This window comes from Anopheles aquasalis, chromosome 2 (genome assembly GCF_943734665.1).
Source record: "Anopheles aquasalis chromosome 2, idAnoAquaMG_Q_19, whole genome shotgun sequence".
Taxonomy (NCBI): Eukaryota; Metazoa; Arthropoda; class Insecta; order Diptera; family Culicidae; genus Anopheles; species Anopheles aquasalis.
Genome location: NC_064877.1, coordinates 38070001 through 38095000, shown reverse-complemented (window position 1 = coordinate 38095000; position 25000 = coordinate 38070001). Strand labels below are relative to the sequence as shown.

The window sequence follows — 25000 nt, the reverse complement described above, 5'->3', positions numbered from 1 at the left end:
AAGGAAAGAAGTGTTCGCCCTGTTAGCATACGAAATCAAACCTCATCGATGTTCAAAACTGGTCGGAGTGTGAAGTATAGTGTAAATATAAGCCATTATTGAAGAAAAAATTCATTTATTTTATAAAAAAAAACTTTTTTCTAATGAAAAAAAAATCAGGACAAATGAAAAAAAAATATTCATCTCTTCAATTTAATTTAATTCAATTATTTTTTTTTGCGGATGTTTTCGCGTTCATAGGCACAATTCAACACACTCTGAAAGCATTCTCGGCATTTTTGCGACAAAAGAACAACCACAACACTCTAGCGCACTGCGCACTCTTGCCCGATAGTGCCGTTATGAGAAAAATTGTAAAATACCAAAACATCAGTCCGTAATCCGGAATGAAGTTTTCAGCATTTAGTCCTACATTAATTAAGGAGTCTTTGTGACTTATGTAGCGTATCATGAGAAAATGTAAACGAAATGAGAGAGTGTTTAAAAAAAAAACATTAAATAATATGCAAATCGCGAAAACTACAATTTACTGCATTTCTTTATTGTTATTTATCCAATCCATAAGAAAAAAAACACGTATGAACAAGCCACTACATGACCTTTCAAACAAGTAGAGTGTTGTAAGTTTTAGTGCTACCGTTTTCTAGAAATGACTGGTGCCCACTCTTGCCCCACTTTACCCTATTCGTATAATATAATAATAGACACCGTTCTATTGGCTTTTCCATCGTTGCTCCTGAAAATATCGCAAAATATTCTTCTGAAAATCTACCTTTGGTACATTGATAAGGGGTCTTGGCCGGAATCTCTCGTGCCTCTTGAAAAGGACATGAAAGACGTTTACTCTTTCCTCTAATTGGTACATCACCATCCAGAGCCTGGATGATGGAACAATAGCTCGTACATCTCGTTGATGTTGTCACCAGAAAAACCGCTTACAGGACACCTTAGCGGCTGCCACAGACACCTAAAAAGCATTAGTGGCTAATGTACTTCGGGATGAACTTAGACAACGACTATCTTATGCCCTTTTCCCTGCGCGTAAACTGCAATATCCTTAAGCCAGTTTGTAAAATCGGCATCATCAACGGTGAACCGTCCCGAAAGCCCAAAATTGAGCCCGTTGACAGTACTGTAGTACCAGCATGCGAGACCAGCTTAAGCATTCTCGAATGTCCAAAATTAATGCCGATTAGCATTTTCCGAGCACAGCTCGAGGCCGCCTTCCACCTTCCCCTTCCACCGGATCATAAAGCCACCATAAAACGCGGCGCGCCGATAACATGCCACACCGACACAGTCACGTCACTTGCACCAAACACACGCGGAGAAGGATCCCGGTGTGACCACCTTTCAAGCCACCTAGCGAGCCATCCGAGCCCGACCGAGCGACCGAAAGCCAATTATCATCCTTCCTGGCTTCTTGGATCCGTTGGCCGTGGTCCGTTTTGGTTGAGGTGATTTCGCCACGTTTCCTTCCAGCCGGCCGCCGGTCACCTGGAAGGGCTCTCCGTATCGTATCGTATCATCTCTACCCGGGGGGGGCCGGTGCTCCGGAGGCCAGGCAATGCAATCAACACAATCCACGCCGGCAGCGGCTGCGTGACGGGCTTAAATCCTGCTCGGCCTCGGCTCGGTCAAAAAACCTCCACCAAGAACCCGGGAAGCCAAGGATTCGGGTGAAAGCAACCACCGAAGTGGCACCGTCAGTCCGTCGGTCGCTCGGTCGCTTATGGGCGGCTTTCACGCACCTCTTCGTGCCATATCGCACGCAATAACGTTTACCACTCTCGGTCCACTGTAGTGCACGTGGCCATTGGCACACCGTGCACGCACACCCGCACCCGTAGGCACGCACATCCTCAATCACGTCAGCGAACACGAGAGAGAGAGAGAGAGAGAGAGACCGTCGCCCATCGACACGTTGGCGTCATGCTGGATGCAAATCCCACACACCGTCACACCATCCCGGTCGTCGCCAAGGGGTCGTTGGCTTAATGAACTCACCCTCTAACGGTATCCCTTCACCTTTCATCCCTTCTCCCTCCCATCACCTCCGAATAAGGTGTTTTCTTGAGCTTATTAATTTCACTAACGACTGGCCCGAACACTGGCCAGGTAGCACTGGTTGGCTTGACATAACTTTTACGAACTTACGAACCGCCCTGAGTACGATGTGCACGAGAGGTGTAGACGTTAGTAGATGTAGTAGTGTACCTGTGGAGTAACTAATTTTCTCTCTTTCCCTCCTCTCTCTCTCTCTCTCTGCATTTCTTCCACAGGATCGAATATTAAGACTGCGATAGCTATTTTAAATTGTATATTAGCACGACAACTCTGTTTCGAGGATCCATCATGTTCAGCCATCCTAGAAATCATCCCGCGCGTCTGCGGACCGGTGCCAGGTGAGTGCAAACAGCAGCAGCAGCAGCAGCAGCAGCAGGAGCAACTCTCGTGGTCGCCGTGGTCTTAAAGGCGTCTTCGCAAGGCGCAAGCACGATTATAAGACGTAATGGACGGAATGATTGTCAAGATTTGCCCTTGGGTCCAACGCAGAAACTCAACCTGTCTATCCTGTCGAACGAAAGGAAAAGAGAGAGAGAGAGTACAAGGTGCTGATTACCCGTGGAGCTGTACCGTGAAACCTGTTCGAACGTGCAAACGAAGAGGAAGTGACTAACAAGACGGCAGTCGAGCACTTGAAGGGCGAGGTTGAACCGCGACATGCCACACCGCTTGGAAGCGCTTGTTAAACGCAAAGTACTTCCAAGCCCCATTGCCACCTCGGTTCGCCTACTGGAACACCGAGCTTGGCTTTTTCAACGCCCGTGCTGGTGTGCTGCACCGGGTGAGCTCGGGTTTAATTAAAGTCGACGCCATAAAGTCTGCCGACGGTACAGCCCAGGGTGGAGGGGGGAAAGGGGGGGGGGGGGGGTTTGCGGTTCCGCCTGCAACGCGATCCACGCGGTATGTGGTACGCTTTATGCGAGAACTGCAGCTGTTGGAGCTGCTGATGCACTTTGCGTGCAGCAGATGGTTACACCTTTCGACGGAACTGAACTCGGCTCCGCTGGAAGGAGCAGCTGCAGTGCATGCAGCCGCGTTGGAGGACGTTAGCGATAAAAGAAGTTGACTTCGAAGCCCACAAGTAGCGCCGTGGGTTGCTTGTACATGTTCTTGCGAGCGTACATGCAAACGTGCGGAACGTACGTTATGCGACATTTCTCAGTACCAGCGGCAGCGGTTGGATGAAATGGGCTACAAACGAAAACTTGCACTTGTTTCATACTTTTAAAATAGAAACTGAATGTTTAAAAATTAGCTTAAAATCGCTTTTTGGTCAAAATATTTTTCTTTTGAAGTAAATGTTGATTACCACTTATTTCCTCATATAATCATGGCACACAGTAGCAGGGTGGTAACGGGAAACCAAGCTAGTGGTTTTAGTGGATGGGAGTTCCTAGGGGTTTTCTTTAGGTTCGTACATTGATATTCCCTCTAGTTTGTTAAACGAAGAAAAAAAATATAATCATCGCATCTCACAGCTACATGAAATAATTTTTAGCAACTCTGTTTCGTTGGGATTATTAATTACTTTCATAAAGGTCACGGCAGTCGAAGTTTTACACAGAAACGAGCTATTTTATTTAATGGCATAAATGTGTGAAATAGTGTTGACACTCACATTCTTCATCGTTTTGTTACGTTTCTTAGAACAAATTTACTTTTTATTGATAACTTTAAAATAAATTATGTTTGACTTTTAAATCGAAATGAATTTTATTCTAATCTATGCTAAGCCACCGTTAAACATTCCCTTTCAGGCAACGCAAGAGACCATTCATGACTGCTTTGCATAAATCATTTTAAGACATAAGTAATGCATTTCCAAGCGCTACAATCTTTGTGCCTTTCTTTCAACCATTGAACGTATTATTAAGCCAAACCGCAGATGTTCTTGTTGCTAACATAAATATTGAAAACTATTTTATTATTGTTCTTAGAATTGCAATATCAAATAGTCGATGTTTTCAGTAAAATTGGTATAAAATGTTGGTAAAAAGGAAATGATTAGCATAATTTAAAGTGAAGCTGAATGAAGGGAACATAAATTAGAATAAGATCAATGTTGTCTCAAATGGTTCTAAACGTTATATAAATTGCCAAAAAAGTGTTAACTGTAGTGGAAGTTTTACAGTTGTTACTTTTCGTCAAAGAAGGTTCCACAGATCCCCAAATATTTCCTGTTAGACCACTTCTACGAGCTATCGTATGCTGAAAGGCTTAAAACTAAAACTTCCACAAACTTCATAGCACACCATTAAATCCAAAGCGACTGTATTTCTACCCGCCGACCTTGAACGAGCACATTAAATCTCTCAGTAGCCGTACCCTCACGGTAGTTCGATCGATGCACCCTGCATCGACCACTCTGCACCCTTTAATGTTCCTTAATCTCCCCGTCCCGAAAAATGCATATTTAAAAGGGGACCTCTTACTGCTTGATGGTTTCTTTAAAAACGAAGCAGAAGAAGAATAAACCACCGACGACCAACGCAGCTTCAAGTGCAGTTTCAGCTTAAACGGCCCTACAAGTGGTCCTCTTTTGTGTACGGCCTCTCTAAATGCACATCGACAACATGTGCATCGGAGGCCACCATCCTTTCACACGGCGGAGCCGCGGCTGCTTGAATGTCATTAATATTCCTGGCACTCTTGCCAGGCCTTCTTAGATTTAACTATAAACTCTCTCACTCTTTCGCGAGGCAAACCGAGGTTGCTTCGAGCCGGCAAGAACGGTTGCCGCCAAACTTCCTCAACAAACGTGTGCACGTGACTCTGTGGGTGTGTGGGAACAAACCTTCGGCGCGGTTAATTCGCCACGCTAAGCATCCTTTGTGATTGTGGCCAAGGTCCTGGTACGGTCGACTGACAAAAGGAGAGAGCGAGAAATAGGAGAGAGAGAAAAGAGAGAGAAGAGAAAAAGAAATGTCCATATCGTACTTCTTTTGTAGTAGGACTACACAAACGATGCTAGTGATGCTACCGATGATGATGCTGATGATGATGATGATGATGATGATGAAGAATCTGATCGGCTCACGGGAGTCTCACAGGAGTTTGCTGAAAGCTCGCATCAACGTACCGCATATGTGTGAGTGCGAGTGTGCTGTGGGGGTGGTCGGAAGGGGTTGAGCAGAAGAAGCCACCTTCCTACCCCTTCCGTACCACCCCCACCGTGGTGGTGATGGTAAATGTATGCAAATTTATGCAACGGTTCCGGCTGCTCCATTCCTGCCACATCCCGTTCCAGTGCCTGACATCCGGCCTTCGGGCCTTGCTTTTTGGGACAACTTTTTCGATAAAGACGACAACGGTAACGACGTGGCGTGTCGTCCTGTCCACGACGACGACGACGACGACGACCACCACCGAGGAATGCACGCGTTGTCCTGTTGGCCATCGGACCGGAGGCGGATGCACAATAGCACAGTGACAGTGAGAGCGAGAGCGAGAGAGAGAGAGAGAGCACTGGAATGCCATTCCTGGTGGATCCCGGGAATCACGAGGTCAACCGTCCAGCCCAAAATCTGGCACATGCTCCTCGCCTTGCCCTATTTCGGTCCCTTTTCCATCGACGGTGACACGGTGTGTTGGCCGCATGAGCGTGAGAAGCCGTCAGCGGCCTGATGATGATGACGACGATGACGATGACGGGAAGGTTTTGAGTAGGAAGGACCACTCGAGCTTGTTAGGGCCCGTTCGGGGGTGTTCGGTGGTCGTGGGCCTGCATGCTTTCCCAAATAGAGTCATGAATGGAGATTATGGGTTACATTACGTAATATGCTGGAAGGGGTCCCCCCCCCCCGGGTGGGAACTTTTCAAGGCCCCTACGATCGCGCGCCTGTCTGTGTACGGCTGCGAGTTTTGTGCACTCTCCGTGTCGTTTATGAAATTTTAATGAGATATCTTTTTCCGAAACTGAGAGTATAGGAGGCGTACCTGATAACGAGCAAAGGCTTGCGACCGTCCGTCGGTGTCGCCTCCTCATCAACCATCGTTCTCCGATACCGTGCTCGGGCAAAGGAATGCATCGGACCCATACCCAGGACATACCATGGTTCGGAGGGTTTTTTATTCTCTATTTTTTTGCTCTGTTCTGTTACGCCTTTTTGGGGGGGTGGCCGTTCATTTGGGGCGGTTGATGATGTTTGCGTCAGGGGGTTTTCGGTGCCGGTGCCCATGGCGAGTAAACAAATGGCATCCATCGGTATTCAGGAAATATCGCTATCAGCGGTAGATGGAGGGGAGAGTGTGGAGAGAAGCTTACGACGGCAGTGGGTGGTGGTACAGTGGTACAGCGGATCCAGGATTGAATCCGGATGATGAAATTTCGAAATATTCCACCAACCGACTCTGAATGGATGGCACGCTGGTGGTGGTCGATGCTCGCACAAAAGAGCACTAATCTGTATGAAAGCTTCGACCAAAAAAAAAGGGTAAACAGAAAGGGGGAAAAAATGGTAACAGCGTGACCTGGATTCAATGGGCAACGATTTTGTTCCGATCTCGCTGATAACGGCACTGGAGTCTGTTGAAAAAGTACTGACGGGGCGCGCTGGATTTAGAACAGGAAACGACCGCAAAGAACGACCCATTCGCAAGCATCTATCTGTTGAACGGTGATGAACGGTCCCTTTCACGCGATATTCTACGTCGAATGATGAATGCTGTCGACAGTCAATATGTTGTATCGCGTCACGATTCTAGCACGCGAGCGAACTATTCATTTGTGTAGATGGCGGGTGCTCAAAAGTGCTTCTCGTATTCCTTTTGAAACTCTCCTTTAAGTCAGTCATTCACTCCTACAACCAACCCCGAGGACGAGGTGTTTTTAATGAGAGCATCGAAAGGGTTCGGTGGGACTGTACCGCGGTGACCACCACGGTGATGTTATTCAATCACCGTGGCCATGATGCCATGCGTGGTGGTTGCTATGCGTGACCCAGTTATGAAGTGTCCATTCAATCACAGTAACGATGGCGTACGTTTCGTGGCTCAGTTAGCAAGTAGTACTCGATCGTAGTAGCAGGCCTCTTAACTGATTACGATAATTTTTCTTGGTTTACTTTAATTTTTAGTAATATTCAGTTATAGATAAAATCAGTTCGGTCAAATGTACGCCACGGTGATTGTTAGATATTTCGGGTACCCCTCCACCGGTGCCACATCCCGATCATTAGTAGAACGCCACCTAGGCGCAAAAAGAGCAGCAGAGAGAACAGAAAGAGAGAAGCAGGAAAAGAAAAGAGGCGACGGCTCGCGAAAGGCAGTGCAGAACCAAACGCGAGAAGAGACAGTGGTTTTTTTTTTGAGGCTCTATCATAGTTCTTCACACCTCCTGTTATCGCCGGATGAAGTCCCGGCCAGGAATACTAGCAAGAATAAAAGAGTACTAGCAAGATACCGCGGAGTTCTCGTGTAAATGGTTTATCATTAACAGTGATAGTGTCGAGTGTTTGGTATTTGCGCAAAAAAGCATCAACCATTTCGTGGTCCATTTTTCCACATAATTTGAAGGTGCATTAACTTTGCTTTTTCCCACCAAAGCCTAACCGGTGCCAGTGTTAATGGATAGAGAATTGAAGACAATTCCAAAACAGGTTGCGGCGCCGGGAAAACGAAATGATGAAGCTGCGTTGCCGGACAAACGATAATGGAGGCGCCCAGTAACTGGTAAAATTGCATACTATCAGGGGTTTGTATGAATGGAATGTTTGATCTAAATGGAACTCATTCTCATTTCTGCCGACAGGACTCAAACATTGTGCCGAACCGAATCGTAATAAAATATTAACCTTTCAGGCAGTGCCAGTTTGAACTCAATATTTTTTTGAATTGGGCTATAACTTCATGTGAAGGCTTTTGATATCATGATATGTTCATACTATCCTACACTATGAAGAATAAAATCAAAGAAAACAATGCACATAGCAAGTAATTCTGAATGTTGTTGCCCTTGACCTTCAACGAAACATTTCCGCATATTTTTATATGCAACTTCCTTGTACAAGTTGCACATTCAGAACCGGAAGACGGTGGCATCAAAAGACGACCTCAACCAGGTCTACCGTTGCGCGGCGCCGCACAGGGAGCGATCGCGATAAAACTTTGATTTCTTAATTTGTAGCTCCGCCGCTCTTTTGATTCATTAGATCTCGATATGAAAGTGCGTTCCCTGTGCGCTCTGTGTACCGCATTACACCGATAAATCACCGATTACACCGAGACACCGGCGGTCCCGCCACCCTCCCGCCATATCTTATATCTCTATCGTGCTGCATCTCTCGCATGCACCCTGGCGTACCCACCTGCAGTGCCCGGATCGATTGGTGGCGAACGAATTGGAAGCCATAAAGTATGCGCCGTCGCTTCGCTTTTTCGCGTTTATGTTCTTTTTATGCGGATGGTGCCGCGCTGGATCACGTTCGTTTACAGGACCAGAAGGAATCGAAAGTGAGCCACCCCCAAGGATCCCTCTCTCTCTCTCTCTGTGCAAACCAGGACGTCTTGCATCGTGCCATTTGACTCGCTTGCTTGCGTAAGCTGTTTCAGAGTCAAGTTTCCGGCTCGAGGCTCCTCGCTCCCGACGGTGTTCCCGGCGGTGATGGTACAATCAGTCCTTAGTCCCCCGCTGGAACCCGTTTGGCCAGCACAACGCTAACGGCAGAAAGCATCCCGGCCCTGCATTTCCATTTCCTTGAACTTCTTCTTCTTCTTCTTCTTGTCTTGCAAGACGTGCCGTCGCAGTCACCGTCTTCCCCGTCGTCGTCGTCGTCGTCGTCGTATGTTACGAAGGAGCAGGAGCTTTTGATTGGAGTCCTCGGGCTTCCACCGTTTTGGCGCGGCGAGATGACACCACCCCGAGTAACCGAGACTGAAGGGAGCGCCAACCCCCCACCGGACGCCAGGATGTATTCATGATTCGTCGTTCAAAACTGCATCGCTGGCATGTTTTGCTCTTTCCACCGTCGCCGCCACCGTCCACCCGGTTCCGATCTGGGAGCGTAACTCCTCCCAGGACATTTGCTGTGGCTCATTTTGAGACGTTTTGCTAGAAAGAACGCTGCCAGCACAGCAGTCCCAGTAGCAACAGCAGCAGCAGCAGTCCTTTTGCTGGACTTCTCTTCTGGTGGTCTCTGCCATTCGCTCCCTCAAACGTCACCGTGCTTCCGGTGGCCATTTATTTGCTACAATCGCAAAACTTTTACGAGCACAAATTTGCATATCAACTGAATCGAAATGAGAAACGGTGGCCATGGAACATGGCTGGCGGTACCGTGGAAAACACCACGGAACAGCTTGATGGAAACATGTTTTCTAATATAGTTGGTCGAGTGTTGGGTTGGCCAAACCGTTCCTCTGTTCATCCGTTCGTCCGAATTCGATTCCGGTCCGGGTTGTCAAAAGGACTCGGACTCCACGGTTTTGTCCAACGGTGACCGGTGGCCGGAACCATCTGTCGATATTCTCTTCGCTTTGAAGGAGTGACGTTAACATCCGGAACATCCGGTTAACGGGGAGAGATTGGATGAGGCCCACTTGTAGCTAATTAAAAACCAGTTTGTCCACCGACAAGGACCGGACACCAACAAAAGATGGTCGACGGTTTGCGTCGATTAGTCTAAACGACGAGGCAGCAGCGCGATCAAGCTCGATTGCTTCGCGAAACCGTGTGGTTACCGTGAAGTGAATGATTGATCGAAGGGAGTCGCTTAACAAGTAGAAGAAGAAGCAGACGCCCCGCAGTTCGCCCGCTTTCACTCAATTTCACCAACAGACCCGACACGAACACGCCACGACCTTCGGCCATCTTGGCGGCGACCTACATCTCTAACATTCTGTCAATTATGCTCCTTCCCTCCCTCCTGCTGACCATGGACGGTGGTGGCACACAAGAAGAAATCAAATTAATTGACCGGCAACAAATACAGTCACACACGCAGAGTGTTTGTGTCCCGTGTCGCACACCCGGGGGGAGACACACACTGAATGCCACGAACGTGGTTGGTATCTTGTTTGGAAATAAATAAACATCCAGCAGATCAACGAGGACGAAGGGCGAAACCACGCCAGCACTACACAACAAAACGAGGATTCTGTGAAAGGCCGGCATCCCTTCCAAGGTGTCTGACCTGACACCCCTCATTCCCTTTTTCTCCCTTCTTTCTCCTGAAGGTGGGTAGGTGGTCGGATCAATGCCGTCTTCACGCCCAACGAACCATGCGAGTGAGTGTGCGCGTGTGTGACCGGAAGCGGATGAAATTGATTGCGACAGACGTGACACGGTGTGACAATTTTATTAATACACATACCACCCACCCACGCACACGCCCTCGGTTGAGGTAGGCGTGCCCCTCTTATCCTTCCTTTGTTATGGTCGCGCGTTAAAATGTCAATAAAATGTACGGTTCGTCACCTCATCAACCGTTAGCACGCCCGCCTGCACCACCCCTAGGTCTCTTTTAACCCGCTTCACATGCTCACAAGAAAGAGAGAGAGAGAGAGAGAGAGAGAGAGAGAGAGAGAGAGAGAGAGAGAGAAAGCGCGTGCAGAGACAGCATCGTCATCATCGTTATCGTGTGGCATCATGGCAGCGGATCGAACCACACTTAAAAGAGGTGACAATCTTTCATCGCCCGTTCATCCCCACCCGTGTGGGGATTACACCTTTCCCGAGGATAACGGCACACTCTTTCTCTCTTTCTTTCCTGGTCTCCTGGAGCCCTTTTCGAAAGCCTGCCGAGAGCATTCCGATGATGGTAGCAGCCTTGCTACTGAGCTGCTGGGGTAGCATAAAAACGGCGAAGGTGAAGCGATCAATCATGGCTGCACGTTGCAAACTATGCTTTGATCCTGCCTGTCTGGAAGCCAGCATTCCAGTGCGGGGCTAACCGCACCCGAGACGCACCGGGAGCGCCAAGCGCCGAGTGGCCAATCGAGCAATCGCGATTGGAATGTTCTGCATGCATGCCACCGGTTGGCACACTCTCTCTCTCTCTCTCGTGTCATTATCTCGTGCGAGAGGAATAAGGCACGTGAATGATTGCCAGCTAGCTCCCAGCACCGCCGCACCGATGGTGGTAATCCGTAATTATGCTTATGGTGTCTCGGTCGCTCGCTGATTGACTGCTGGCTGCTGGTTGCTTTTCGCGACTGCGACTCATAATCACGCGCACAAACCGTACGACTTTGCGATTGCTTCTTGCACCGGAACGAGCCTGTATCGATAATCGAAGAAGTCGGCGAAGTGAAGACTCCGGAATCCATGTAGCAGGCTGTGTGCCTGTGTGTGCGCGCGCGCAATCAACGCATACTACGTTCGATGGAACCGTTTAATAGCTCGATGGAATGGAGCTTCTCAGCCTCAATCGCTCACCGTAGGAGTCCAGTCTTTGGAGTCTTTGACGAGTAATCGACGACGTTCCACCCTCATTACCATCCCATCAACCCCCTCTCTCTCTTATCTCTACCACCCTCTGATGTGGATGATGCTGGCTTTGGACTCTTAGCTCTCACTGGCCACCACCACCACCACCACGAGAAGGACCTCAAACCGCCCCATTGGATGTGGATCATTAGAAGAAGCGAAGATGCTTACGCTCATTAGTGTGTTCGCTTCGTGTGCTTCGTCCAGGAGAGGCCTGAGGATGGCCATTCCCATTTTTCCCTCCCACCCCCACCCCCTATGCCACGGAGCATCGCGAGGCCGAAGATTAAATGGGTGAAAGCCGTGCCTTTATCGGGGTGACTTTCTGGGCCGTGGCAGGGGAGCGAGTCCAGAAGCTGACATTTGACACTGGTTTTTGGAACCGCACACAAACCCAAGGGCCCTGTCATTATCAACCCCCCACAAACGTACTCCCTCATGGGCCGCTTAGATTTGGAGGGAAAAGAACGGCAACCAAAGGAAAAAAAAAGAAAGAAGTAAAAGCAAAACGAACGCAATGGTGACTTGGATCTGCCTTCTTGCCAGATCGTGATGCTTCGTGTCAAAGTGATTGATGGTCTCGGAGGCGATGATGATCCTGGTGGTGGTGATGGTGGGTGGGTGGGTGGCTATGGCTTGAAGACCACAGACATTATGCCACAGTGAAATCTAATCTAGCTGAAAGCACGCAGCATTGCTTTTGGAATTTTCTCTCGCGTGTTAAACACCGAAAAGTGGACTCGTGTAGTGTGTGTTTGTATACAAAACTCTCTCTCTCTCTCTCTCTCTCTCTCTCTCTCTCTCTCTCTCTCTCTCTCTCTCTCTCCCACGCAGACTGTCACCCGCCTGAACACTTCCATTACACATGCCACCGCTGTGCAGTGCTGGGTGGGGGTTTTAAAACCTTCGAAAAACTTCTAATTCAATTGACAAATATTTAACTCATTCGCTGCGAGGACGACCGCGATGCGATGGCTGGTGACATGGTGGAAAGTTAATTTTGCAATCAACTTACCCAAACCAACGACCGGAGCGGCGTAGTAGGCGAGGTTACAAACAAAGCAAGCGCGCCAAGGGTAAAGCAAGCGCCTCCTTCATTCCTCCACGAATGCAAACAAAGTGTATTTTCACTCCCGGCCGATGGTGGTGCTCCTTCCCGGCGCCATCGTTGCCGTTTACTGCCATTCGATCGCCCATTGTGGTGGAAACTTCCCGGAACCACCGGAGTACTTGGCTCTCCCCCCCAGGGGGTGGTGAACGGGACGCCATCGGGATTCCTCTCCGCTTTTGTCTGTTTACCCCATCCCCCCCCCTCCCCAGGGATGCCGGGAGAGCGAGAGAGGGAGGAAAATTTCGGAAAAAGTTACTTCGTCCAACGCTTACATTACGCGCCCGGCACACGCTGGTTAATGTGGCGTGCTAGCGAGAGAGAAAGAAGAGGAGCGGAGAGGACTGGCTGGAATGGCCATGGAGTGGAAAACCACAGAATACCTCCCATCGGGGAGTGGGTGGGTGGATGCCAAGCGTCGTGCTAGGAACCGATGGGAACGAGACCGCACAAGAAGATGCGGATACTGGAAGCTGCGGGAAAGAAAATGGTTTCTCCGGGTTTTTCGGGGGCCACTCGTGAAAATGGCTTTCGATCGCGCAAATAAAGGGACGGGCAGAGGGCGGGTGGGGGCTCCAAATTGACTTTCTCAATTAGGGAAATTAAGATCTTTTTCTACCGTGCTCCGTGGTGTCTGCTACCGCCAAGTACCGGTCCACCGGAACGAACGATCACCGGAACGGCCACCAGTGGTAGAGCCACACACGCAGGCGAAGCCCAGCATCCGTGCGGAAGTACGGCGAGAATCGAGAGAAAGATTAGATTTGATGATGGCGCTGGAAGCTGGGGAAGTGGTTGGTGTTCGCTTTTGTTTCGTTCGCTTCGCTCTTCTTCATTTTTGTGGGAAAGTCTCGTCGAGCGTTCTCGAGCAGTCGACGCCGGCTAGTTTAAAGAAATGAATTACACATCATTAGACATCACGCCAGGTCCGTTCCGTTCCCTTCCGGTCCAACTCCGAACACGAGCGAGCCAACGACGAATCATCAAATCACGCCATTCGGCCATCCATCCATCCATCCATCCATTTCGCAGCTTCTTCTTTCGACGGGAGGGGCTGGGGGAGAGGGGCCCCCGGTGTGGGTGTTAAAGTAAGTGGAAACCCAGCGGCCATTCATAGCCAGTGGACACTCGCGAGCGGGAATGTGAAATCGACCAAAAGTAAATTCATTACCGCTTTCCGTGCTTCCCGTTCCGTTAATTCATTATCGTACTCCCTAATGGCATCAGGGTGGAAAATACCCTCCCCCCCCCGGGGGTGAGTGGCATGGGAGGATGTCCAGTCCAGCAACATCCAGGAACATCATCATCATCATCATCATCATCATCATCTCTGTTAGCGCAAAGATGGACGACACAGGACGGAGGACAAATAGAGAGTGAGAAAACAAAGGAAACAAGAGACGCAGATGAAGCTGGGCGGAAAAGCCCCTCCCCCCCCCCATCCCTCCCTCATTACTCTGTGCACTTTGCAACCGCATCTCCCACAGCCCGCGACGGTGACAGGTGATGCGACGGAAAACGGAAAACGGAAAGTGGTCGTAAATAGCAATTTGTCATTCGCTGGCGTCGTCTGTTCGTGGTGCTCGGTGTTCCCGTTTGTCCTTGAAACGAGGGAGAGAGAGAGAGAGAGAGAAAAGCGCACAGGTGATGTTACTTCGAGGGAGGACTGTCTAAGCGTAGGGATCCAAGGATTGAGAGATCCTCGTCTTTGTCCGTGCGCGTGTATGCATTTTTAAAATGGATGCAAAACACCACCCACTCATCACGCCACTCTCCCACGAGCCTGAAATTGAAGAGCACGTTTTGGGTGCTCGCTAACGTTTTTTTTTTTTACTTTTTTGGTTTGCCAGTGGCAGCGACGGTTTGTGATGCTGCTTTGTCTTAATCTACCATCCTCTTCCTCCACGACGACGACAACGACGACGACGATGGCGATCCATCAAATGGGTTTCGCGCAAATTAAAATGCATGCTAATGAATATTACAATAATCATTTTTCCTCACTTCATTCGGAGGCGTATCAATAATCATCATATTTTATTGCACTGCGACCCATTTCACCATTTTTCACCTTTTTTCCCTCCATGCTCCATCGAAGAAGGCGCGCGGCAACGAAGGATGAAGGAGGAAAGGAAAAAGGGAAAGAAAATTGATTGCCATGCCGCCCCTGCCCCGCAGCCGAGCGTGTCTCGCGAAGCACTAGGCCAAGGATTTATGGTTTCAACTTTTGGGGCCTAGCAGCAGCAGCTTTCCGTTTGAAAGTTTGAATGTGCCGACGATGGCGACGACGACATAACGGTCGTGCCGTATTATGGAGTTTCGCAGTCTAGCAATGGCCGCTGGTCACCTGCCACGTTTTTAGTACCACATTAGAAAGCATTTTGTTACTTGTTTACTGTCATCGGGGAGTCTGGATGTTATTGAAGAGCCTACCCGACTGACTGTGTACCGATCCCAACCATCCGAAGCCATTCTGAGGGAGTTAATCGAGTGCCACCCGGACCTCCCCTTTGGGGACGCTACCGCCGAAAAACTCGACAGCCAAGGGCCAAGGCTTTTCCTCTTATTTTTTGCGCCACCAAGAACGCTTTCGCCACCGTCGCCGGCTACTTAATGTCGACCAATAACGGGCAATCGGATTACCGTCCGATGGATTCCCGGCGGAGAGTTGGAGTAGCGGTGCGGTACGGATCCGGGCCGAGAGCAGTCTTTGCCGTATCCGTTCCGTGCTAAAAAGGGTACAATTCCGGGGGCCAGGTTGAAATTAATGGTAACAATTACGGTGGTCAATGGAGCACAGAGCGTGTTGGCGGTGCCGATGGCAGCCGCAGCAGCAGCAGCCTGAACTGAGATTCAGTTTGAAGTAGGTTGTTTTGGTGAGATTAGTAGATTAGATTCTTGCTACCCTCGGGAGGGAGGAATTTTGCCTTTTTTGTTATTGTTTCTTGTGAGAATTTGTCTGGTACCTCTTATCGGGGTTGATATTGATAAGGAGTAGACGATTTGCGGCTTAAACTACGGTATGTGGGACATTATTTAAATAAACAATGTGGTGGTTACCATTACCAACTGCTTACTAACACAATAAGCATGTTAATGACGAGAGGAGCGTTTACTTTCAATATCAATTTTGTATAACAATAACAATCATGATACCAAAATTCAATCGGAGAGTCAAATTATGCGTGATAACTCTAAAAATTTGCTCTATTATGCATCAGAACAGTATTCCTTTTGCAATGGTTTTGGTGTTCTGATAATCAATATTGTCAAGTAATGCCGATAAAGTACATCGTTAAAAGTAAGAAATGGTTAGAAATTGCCGTAATGAAGGTCAAAGATACGCGAGGATGTCAAATTGCAATCATTATTAAGGGAATATGATATGCCAATACAAGGACTTAGGATTATTTTTCTACAGAGAAATGAGAAAAAGATGAAAGAACGAATCTTTCTTCGTTCCGAAATTTTGATTCGGTGAAATGAATAGCTGAGCTACCTACATGCATCTGGTTCTAGCTTGAAATACGGAAAAATTGGAGGATATCACTCAGAAACAGGCAGCCCGCTTCAACACTAATCGTCTGCTTCGCTGCACATAAAACCCGAAAATAGAGTATGAATAAGAAAATGGAGAAAGTGCCTTCGCTGATGTGCTCTACACAAAATCAAAGCATTGAAAATTAATTGGTCGGAATAGTTGTCTTGGGAAGAAGACGCTAAGACGCTAACAGGACGCAACAAAATGCGCCAGAACCACTCGGAAACGCTACGCATTCATCACCTTTGATCACGTGTACGACCGTGATAAGTGTTCAGCGTCTTGTCCGCAAATAATCACACTTTTCGAGCATTCTCCACGACTCAAATCTACCCCCGAAATCATCTAGTGCGTCATGACGTAGTGGCGGTGGAACGTGGAAAATTAAATTAATCCAACCACCAAACCACCATTCTACGCGTGTTACCTTGCGGCCACCCTAGAACGCTTTCGACTCCCACGAACTCAAATCCAACGCAGGACTCAGACCAACTCGACCGGTCAACAATCGATAACAAAGTGGAGCGTCGCGTTGGTTGTCGGTTGCAAAGTAACCAACTGGCGGTAACATACCGACGTCCGCCTCGCTTGCTGTGTCGTGCGGTGTAGGTGATCCATCGAAAAATCCATGCAAATTACTGCCGCTATCGTTGATCACCCGACAGCAGCAGGGCTTGCCTAGGGGCTTTCCCACTCTCCCAGCAATACCCGCAAATGCCCAGTAACAGCAGCAGCAGTAGCCCAGTGTCGACCAGTGTCAGAAAAGAAAACCAAAAACAATTGCACCACACCAACCCACACCAAGAAGCAGCAGCAGCTGAAGCGAAACGGAAAATGGTTTTCCTTGGCTCAGTTACCACGCTACCGAAGCACGGTAGCAGTAGGCGTCGGTGTGTGGGTTGGTGACGACGTTCCGATGACCGACGACCAACTGGGATCGCTCCCGGGGGTGCTGCCAGGGTGCTGTTTTCCAGTCCGCGTAGATTTTGCAAACCGATACCACGACGGCCACGCAGCGCAGACCACCTAGTACCCTTTCTTTCGCTCCTTTGGTCGATGGAACCGTGGACCCTGGGTCCGCCCCTGTTGGCCCAGGTTCCCTTGAAAGCCGTGCCGCGTTGGACAGCAAGAAGCAAGAAAATCGACCAAAAATCGTGGAAAGTGTAATTATACACACGTTGCTCGATTCGTTCTTCCCTTCCTCCTGCCAACCAGTCAGTCCCCTGACCTCCGGTAAGGAACTCCGTGGCACTAAAGCGTGAAGTTACGAACGTCAGAAGCGGTGAGGCTTATGACTGGTAAAACGCTCTGGGAACGAAAGCGACGGACGGAAACGAAAGCCAGTCTCGGTGGCTTAAGAAATGTTGTACTAGCTTTCCCTCCCAACCACCACGCCGCGTCTTCCTTCTCCCATACATAAATAAACCGAGATTGAGGTTTATGCTACTGTGTTGTGTTGCTACAAATGCCCTGAAGGCGGGTGGGCTGGTGGGCAGGTGGGTTTATTGACTGGTTTTGTTGCTTGACTTTTTCAATCGCGTATCAGTACGCGATTACCGGAGAAGCAAAAGGTCATTGTGAAAGCGAATGGGTTGCCGGAGCGAAAACTACTGGTCTGATACACAAACACAGGCGCAGCAGGCAAGAAAAAAGGGAAAAGATGACGATTTGAAAAGATGAGGCAGTGAACTAAGACCTGTAACTTAGGAACAACTTGCTGCTAGTTGGTTGGCTGGCGTTCTGTGATGTCAATCGATCGCTTAACGTTACGAACCCAATATTCTGTATCTGCTGTAATGACTTCTTATCGATAGTTTGTTGGCAGATTCTGAAGACAGTGACGGCAATATGCAGCCTTTGGAATGATCAATAAAATATAGAGCTCAATATTCATCTATTCAAGGTTACGGATGGCCAACATAGGACGTCCCTTCTGGAAAAAACTTGCAAACTGTCAACATGTTAAGTGACAGTGAAGTATTAACGTAAAGATATGTAAAGATTTGAGTATGTTTCGCAAATGGCAATTGCTCGTTTTCGTATTTTTTTAAGCATTTTAATGAAAAAGATCTGACATTGTAAAAATATCCGATTGACCTCCAGCCTAACCATTGATCCATTCTTCATTTTAATCATCGTTTGCTTGGATGATATCCATTGAACAGTTGCTATTTCGAAGCAATTGTTCACCACTGATCAGTACGATTGAAAGTGTAATGATTGACACTTTATATTGATCGTTGAGCTTACAATCACTTCTCATTCACTTCCAACTTACATTCCACTTGTACGTTACCTCTCTCCTCTCATTCGAATGAGCCCGGTGATGTATCGTGGGATTAAGGAAAGTAAACGGTACGGAGCCATGTTCGTTCCTTTGTCACTTACATAAGCTGAGCATACTCCAACCTTTCCGGAGCAAAAGTCCACTCTCGGCCGTAACATCTTGTACCGTAGAACGAGCCCCGGGTATTTGGCGGTTGGTTGGCCAACACGCGGTGCCTATAAATATGTGGCTTGTAAATAATTTATTATCGTCCGATAATTGCCTTCTCGCCTGCGGTGGGAAAATCAAGGTGTGGCATGTATGAATGTGTGTGTCGGAGCGCGAATGTTTGGAACTCCTGACCGAAGAAAGAACCGACCAACCGCTTTTTGGGGGGGTTGAGTGAAAAATGATGAAAAAGCAAACCGTCAGCAGGAGTGACTGCGGTTGGGCGGGAGATCACCACCATCATCATTCAGTAGATTGAAGGTCACTTTCCTTTACCACCACCACTCGGGAGGAGAGAGAGAGAGTGGTGAATCGAATGTACTCCCGCTACATAAGTTGACCGCGAACTACCACCACCACCACCACCAATAATAATAATTTCACTTTCCGCGCCCGTGAAGAAGGTGGCGTTCGGTCGGTTCGGTAGAGGAGGTGATTGGGCCAATTTGGCACGCTCGTAATTTGGCGTTGATGCGGTGCGTCAATGGCCGGAAAGTGCCCACTCGCACCCCACACTTGCCTCCCCGGAGACCACTCCGTTCGAACCGCGATCGGAATTGGCGTAAAGGATGTAGACATCATTTTTCATTTTCCTACCTCCGGTGCGCGATGACGGAGAGGGAGGGACGAATTTGATTAAGTGACTTTTGGCTTTTTTTGGTCTTTATATTTTTTGGTTTTTTCCTTACCACACAGACAGTGATTCGATGTAATTTGCGCGAATATGCTAATTTCTTTCGGAACGATCCGCTAAGGGAAGCGTCAATTTGCGAGCTGTCCGTCGATCGAATGGAAGCGAATGGCCGCGCAGGTTGTTTCAGGTTATGTTGCGTTTTCGCTTTTAAAAAAAGAAAAGAAGGCCTTGAGCGGTCCAGCGGTGAGCACAGTAACCTATGAGAAATAGGGGAAAAAAACCATCAAATAACGAGTTAGCTACGAGGCCTTCAACAACAAAGCTGCACGGAAGCACCGTTCCATTCGTTCGAACCTCTTTTTCCCGAACAATCACACAAAAAGGGTAGTAAAGATGTGTTGTGCTAAGAGCGCAAACGAAAACAGCAGCAAACCGGCGCCATCTTGAGTGAATTCTTTCGTTTTCTTCCACAAACTGAACCACCGCATATCGAGCGTATTGGCAAAAGGCGGCAAAAGGTAGCTGTCTAGTGCATTAAGCAACCACCGCAGCCACAACAACACCGATAAAAGGGAAGGGTATCGTAACCGCAAAATCATGGTAATTGATAAAATATCCCCAGCTTTTATCCATTTTTCTATCCACTCTCGCCCCGAAGCCGTGCCGGTCACACCGGTCACTGGGAAAACCCCACACCCAGGCCGGGGAGTGCTTTTAATAGGAATTAAAATTTCATTTTCCACCACCTGTGCACCATCAGAACGACCGACCCGTCAGTGGCGGAAGGCACTGTGGCGCAGGAAGGCGGTGGATGAGCCACAAAAATCCGAAAACCGTTCCACCGGCCCTGTCACGGTTGTTGGGAAAAAGAGGGAATGAGAGGGCGATAGGGGGTGAATTTATCCTCCATTCCTGACCAGACGTGTGCTCGCTCTCTCTCTCACTCTTGGTCTCTCTATCGAGTCCCTCATAAAAATTCATTGACACTTTTGGGTCAACCGAGACTGAAGAGCCCGGCATCGGAGGTGAATTACACCGAGCACGCGTGTGTATGTGTTCGCCAGGAAAAAAACAAACAGGGAAACTCACGCAAAGGCAAAACAGCCACGGGTCAGTTGGAAACCCGAGAAATCAATTGAAAAAGTGATGAACCCTCCGGGGCCGGCGGAGGGCGAGAAAAGTGACCAAAAGGACCATCGAAAGCAGACGCCCCGAGGAGGAGGACTGGCTGCTGCTTTTATTTAAACCAGACCTTTTTTTTCTCCCGAGCCTCCCGTTGCTTTTATCGAGGAAAAAGAAAACAAAAGAAGAAGCGCGGAAAAGTCTCAAAAACAAAGATGGTGCTCGCTGCTCGTTTCCGGTGAATTATACCCCCGATCCCTGGCCGGGGCTTCTTCCTGGTCATCCCCGTAAATACAAGGAAGGAAAAATGGAATGAAACGAAAGAAGAAAAAAAACCTTCCGGTAGCCGCGAAGTGTGCCCAGAAAGTGTAAAATGCCTGCTTAAGACGTGGGCAAATCATTAAATAACAACCTTCCCGTCCCCCGTTCCAGGCGGGACCCGGGGTTTTTGGGAGCTTAGATGAAGACAAACCATCAACCATAATGTTGGAACCATTCCACGCTCCTATCCTTCACTGTCTTTCGTCCGCTTCGATATTAATCTCGCTCTTTTTTTCTCTCTCGTTCTTTTCGGTTCCAGTTGCTTGCAGCACCGTCACCGTAACGAAATGCCAGGCGGCCCTCCGGACGCTGCAGGCATTTCCATTCTTCCGGCCCACCTGTCTGTGCAAGGAGCCGGGCATCGATCCGGATTGTAATTATTTTCGCGATTTCCTGTTCGATCATCCCTGCGGTTTCGTGTCGAAGAAAGGTAAGTCATTAGAGCTAGCTCGCTGGCCACCGGCGATCAAGGCGGCGTTACGAAAGGCGAGTGAATCATTTTACAGCGTTCTTTGTCGCTCATAGTCCCACCTAATACAGCAGAAAAGGGAAATGAATTTTCTCTCTACATTTCAAACAGAAAAAAAAATCAACAATGAGTTGGTTCTAATTCTGCAGGCAAAAAAAAATGCAATCAAGCAATAATTTAATACGATTTCGTGCTCGGCTCTGAGTGATAGTTACGCGGAACGCGGCAGCGCCACAAATCATATTATAGCTGCACGGACGGACGACGCAAAAGTGAAGTGACTGGAGGGAGGAGAGTGGTGACAACTTACTGATTGCACGCACGCCCGAACGGGTAGTGCATCCCATCCCGAGGCCCCCGCTGTGACGCTCTAATGATCACTTCACTCGACAATCCATTCAACGGAGCATTAACAACTACTCCAAGCGGCGCATCTTCCAAGTAACGTCGCTTGCATCGCCGTCGTCATCGTCATCCCCGCAATGCATCTACCGTGGCTAGCGGAAGACATTTTCGATTTTCGCCAACTTTCTGCGACGCAAACCGTGGCAGCAAGAAGCCAAACGGAAGCCACGGAAAGACGATTGCCACTCTACGGCGGTTACAAGCGAAGAGCTGAGTGAAGGAGAAGAAGTGGAATGGAAGTTGCACTGAACGAGAAGGGTGTATGCACACGGTCGATCACGGACTAGTGCCTTTGATGCAAATCACTGTCAACACACCGTGTGCCGGGTGGCCGAAGAAGAAGTTGGCCAAAACCACTTGCCTTCAAGTGGAACTTAGATAGAGACCGAACGGAGACGCGCTAAAAGCTTTCGCCCGTGCCCGTGCCGCTGCCTTGTGGGAAGCGACGCGGCACTCGATCTGATGTTCTAAAGTTCTAATTATCAGTCCTCGAATCAGAAGTGTCTGGTGTCTGGTGGTGCTAAGCCATCAACAAACAGCCAACGACCGTGCTAGTTACTAGTAGCGATGATGATGATGATGCCCGTTGTTTGTAATGCCGATGATGCGGCTTCGCATCATTCGGTTTTATCCACCGTCCAAACCATTCGTTAGCGTTCCTGGGATTATAATGAATTTTTAAATATTCACTCTTCACGGAGTATTGCAAACGTTCCGCTTGCTCGTCGAAAGAGTACTCCAAGCGCCTCATCGGCCAACAATCGAGAGATTCTCTTTTATCTTTTCATCCCGTAGCATTGGAAGCGGCCAGCCTGTTCTGCTGTACTGTTGCTACTGCTAATGAGAGCTCCGGAAGAACTACTGCTGCATTTCCTCTGCCATCAAACAGTTTTATACATTTAACAAATGCCATTGACATTGTCAACGACTCGGTTGACTGTTTGTCACAATCAACACAGACAAAGAGAGGGGCGCAATGAGAGATAGCGGGACAGTGCATGTTAACTGAATAATGCTCCGCTGTGTGGTATCCATTGTGATAAAAACAAGGCTTCGATATGAAAAAAAAACAATGGCCGATTGTTGGAATGTGTCAATGATGATGGTTCAGTTATGAATTTACCAGCAAGTCCAACTTCCACTCTTGCGAACGAGCATTATTGCATGAGCGTTCTCTTCCAGTTGCAGCATACAGTGTACGCTATCAGTACTTCCGGAACTTCACGCTGTAAGGCACAAAATCACAAGAGCAACCGGGAGCAACAGTAGAGAAGGGAGAAAGGGGTAAAGCGAATTTTATTTATGAGCTCTCTCCGACCCCAAATTCCACGGTAAGATGAGCAGGAGCGCCGCGGGACTTAAACCCTTGCTCGCGGCTCTTCACCGAACTGACTGACGTACTGACTGAACATGACAGCACATTACGCGGTATCCCTCATCGCACCGAAGAGAGAGAGAGAGAGAGAGAGAGAGAGAGAGAGAGCGAGAAAAGGACCAGGCGAGTGCGATGGAACGAACCGATTCCACGTGGTACACGTAAAAACGTCATACTTTCGCCGGAAGCAAATCCGTTTCTGTCAGCTTTTGCGATCCGCGGTAAGTTGAGGGCCCTGGTGTCAAGAGTGGCCCAACCTTCCTCTCCCTCCTGCCCTCCGCTCCACTCGTGTCCTTGTCGTCGATTTTTGCAATCGATCCGAGCGGACGAGCGGACGAGCGGTGAGCGGGATTGTTTTACAAGGATTTACACGGACTTATCTGGGGCTGTTGGACGGAAAGTTGTACCAGCGTCAGCTAGTCAGACGATGCTTCCGGCGGTGAGCAGGGAGGTCGCTGTTTGATATAAAAAAGAAAGTCTTATTGAAGAACAGCAGCGGTTCAGTTCGATACACGACGCTTCGGATGGCTGTCGGTCGATGACATCATGGAATGCAGAAGGAATGAAGGACAAAGTGAGACACAGTCAGGGGATACAGAACGAAAGCTCGAAAGTCTGCGGCAGCGCAAAGATGCGGGACGGCAGCGAACGGGAAGGTGTAACGACTGTATTTGCTCAAGAACACAAACGTAACTTTCCTGTTTGACGCTCGGTTACATACGGCTTATGCATCTTCGGAGACAGTGTCAGTGCCGGGATATGGTTAAATTGGTCTCACGAGGGAATGCAGAGCAGGAACGTGGCACCCTTAAGCCGCTAGTTGGCTTTATAAACCCGTGAATGTGTCTATTGCCATTGTCTTCATCTCGTTGCCGCAGCCGCAGCTTCCATTGTTCCACGGCACGATGCATGTTCTGAGGATTGCCGACGTGCTTCGCGTGCTGTTCAATGGTTAGCACCGTGGTTTTAATCTGATTTACATGATTTTCTGGTTAAATCTTTGTAATGCTGGAACGGATTTCAGGGTACAAATGAACCGCACAAGTGATGCAATGCAATAGAGAGGCTGAATGGGCGCGACGACATCCGTCACAAAATTGGAGTGGGTGGGCGGTCGATTCAATGCGGTATTACCACCGGGGCGTACCTGAGTCGTCGATGAAATGATGGTACCGTACCACAAGCTAGTTTTAATGCAATAGAGGAATTCTAAGCAGCTGCTGGTGCAAACGGTGAGCAGCAGCTTCATATACGTTGATTAACTAAAAATACATTGTTCATTTGAAGGACATTATCGTGGTGGTAAGAATGGTAATTTTATTTGTTCTATCTACTACGCGATAGATGCATAAAGGAGTTTATAGAATAACTTGGAGAAAAAATCATATTATGTTTCTTTGGGCGATGTAATGTTTCAGTAAAGATTTAAAGAAGATTAGTTTAACTATGACTCAGGAACTGCTTTTGTTAAGAATTTTTTTCTGTTTTTTTAAATTTTTTTTTTTCTAAAATTTGCCTCTAGTGCATATGATCTGTTTTTTTTCGTTGGATTTGTCTTCTCTAAATTTCAAATTCATTTTCTTTACAGTAATTTACCCGGTAACAGATGTTAAGTGAATGTTTTGACTGATGTAGTACCTAAGATATAAAAAAGCACACCAATGCAAGTCCCATCAGTTTCAGCACCCCAGCCTGCATCTCATTAACGCTTCATGCACTTTCAAATAATCAGAATAGGTGTAACTAACACCTAACTATTCCTTCGCGAATAAGTGCTGTCTAGGATCCTAGCGGCAGACTACATCTGCACCCTCCAGTCCAGTCCAGTCAAATATGTTGAGCAAAGTTATGATAATACTATGACCTTCATTTTTCCCCCAATTTATTGCACCACCGTGCGTAGCTTTGAAAGCGCGCCATCCCTCTGAACCGAGCAGCACTGCACTCACGACAGCACAGAGCGGCACGGAAAAACACATTCAAATCACGTTCCACCTAACCCGGAACCCCCCCGGCGGGGGGGGGGAAGGTTTTTGGCTG

The 25000-nt window shown here is 48.3% G+C and overlaps 1 protein-coding gene across 3 annotated transcripts in view; it reads left to right on the top strand.

Moving 5' to 3' along the window:
• LOC126571309 (uncharacterized) overlaps positions 1–25000 on the top strand; it is a 148510-nt gene that overhangs the window by 94255 nt on the left and 29255 nt on the right. For all 3 annotated transcript variants that reach the window (XM_050229696.1, XM_050229694.1, XM_050229695.1), the window contains exons 3-4: positions 2283–2405; positions 20971–21141. In XM_050229696.1, coding sequence (XP_050085653.1) covers positions 2283–2405; positions 20971–21141 — 294 coding nt within the window. The remainder of the gene's footprint in view (positions 1–2282; positions 2406–20970; positions 21142–25000) is intronic.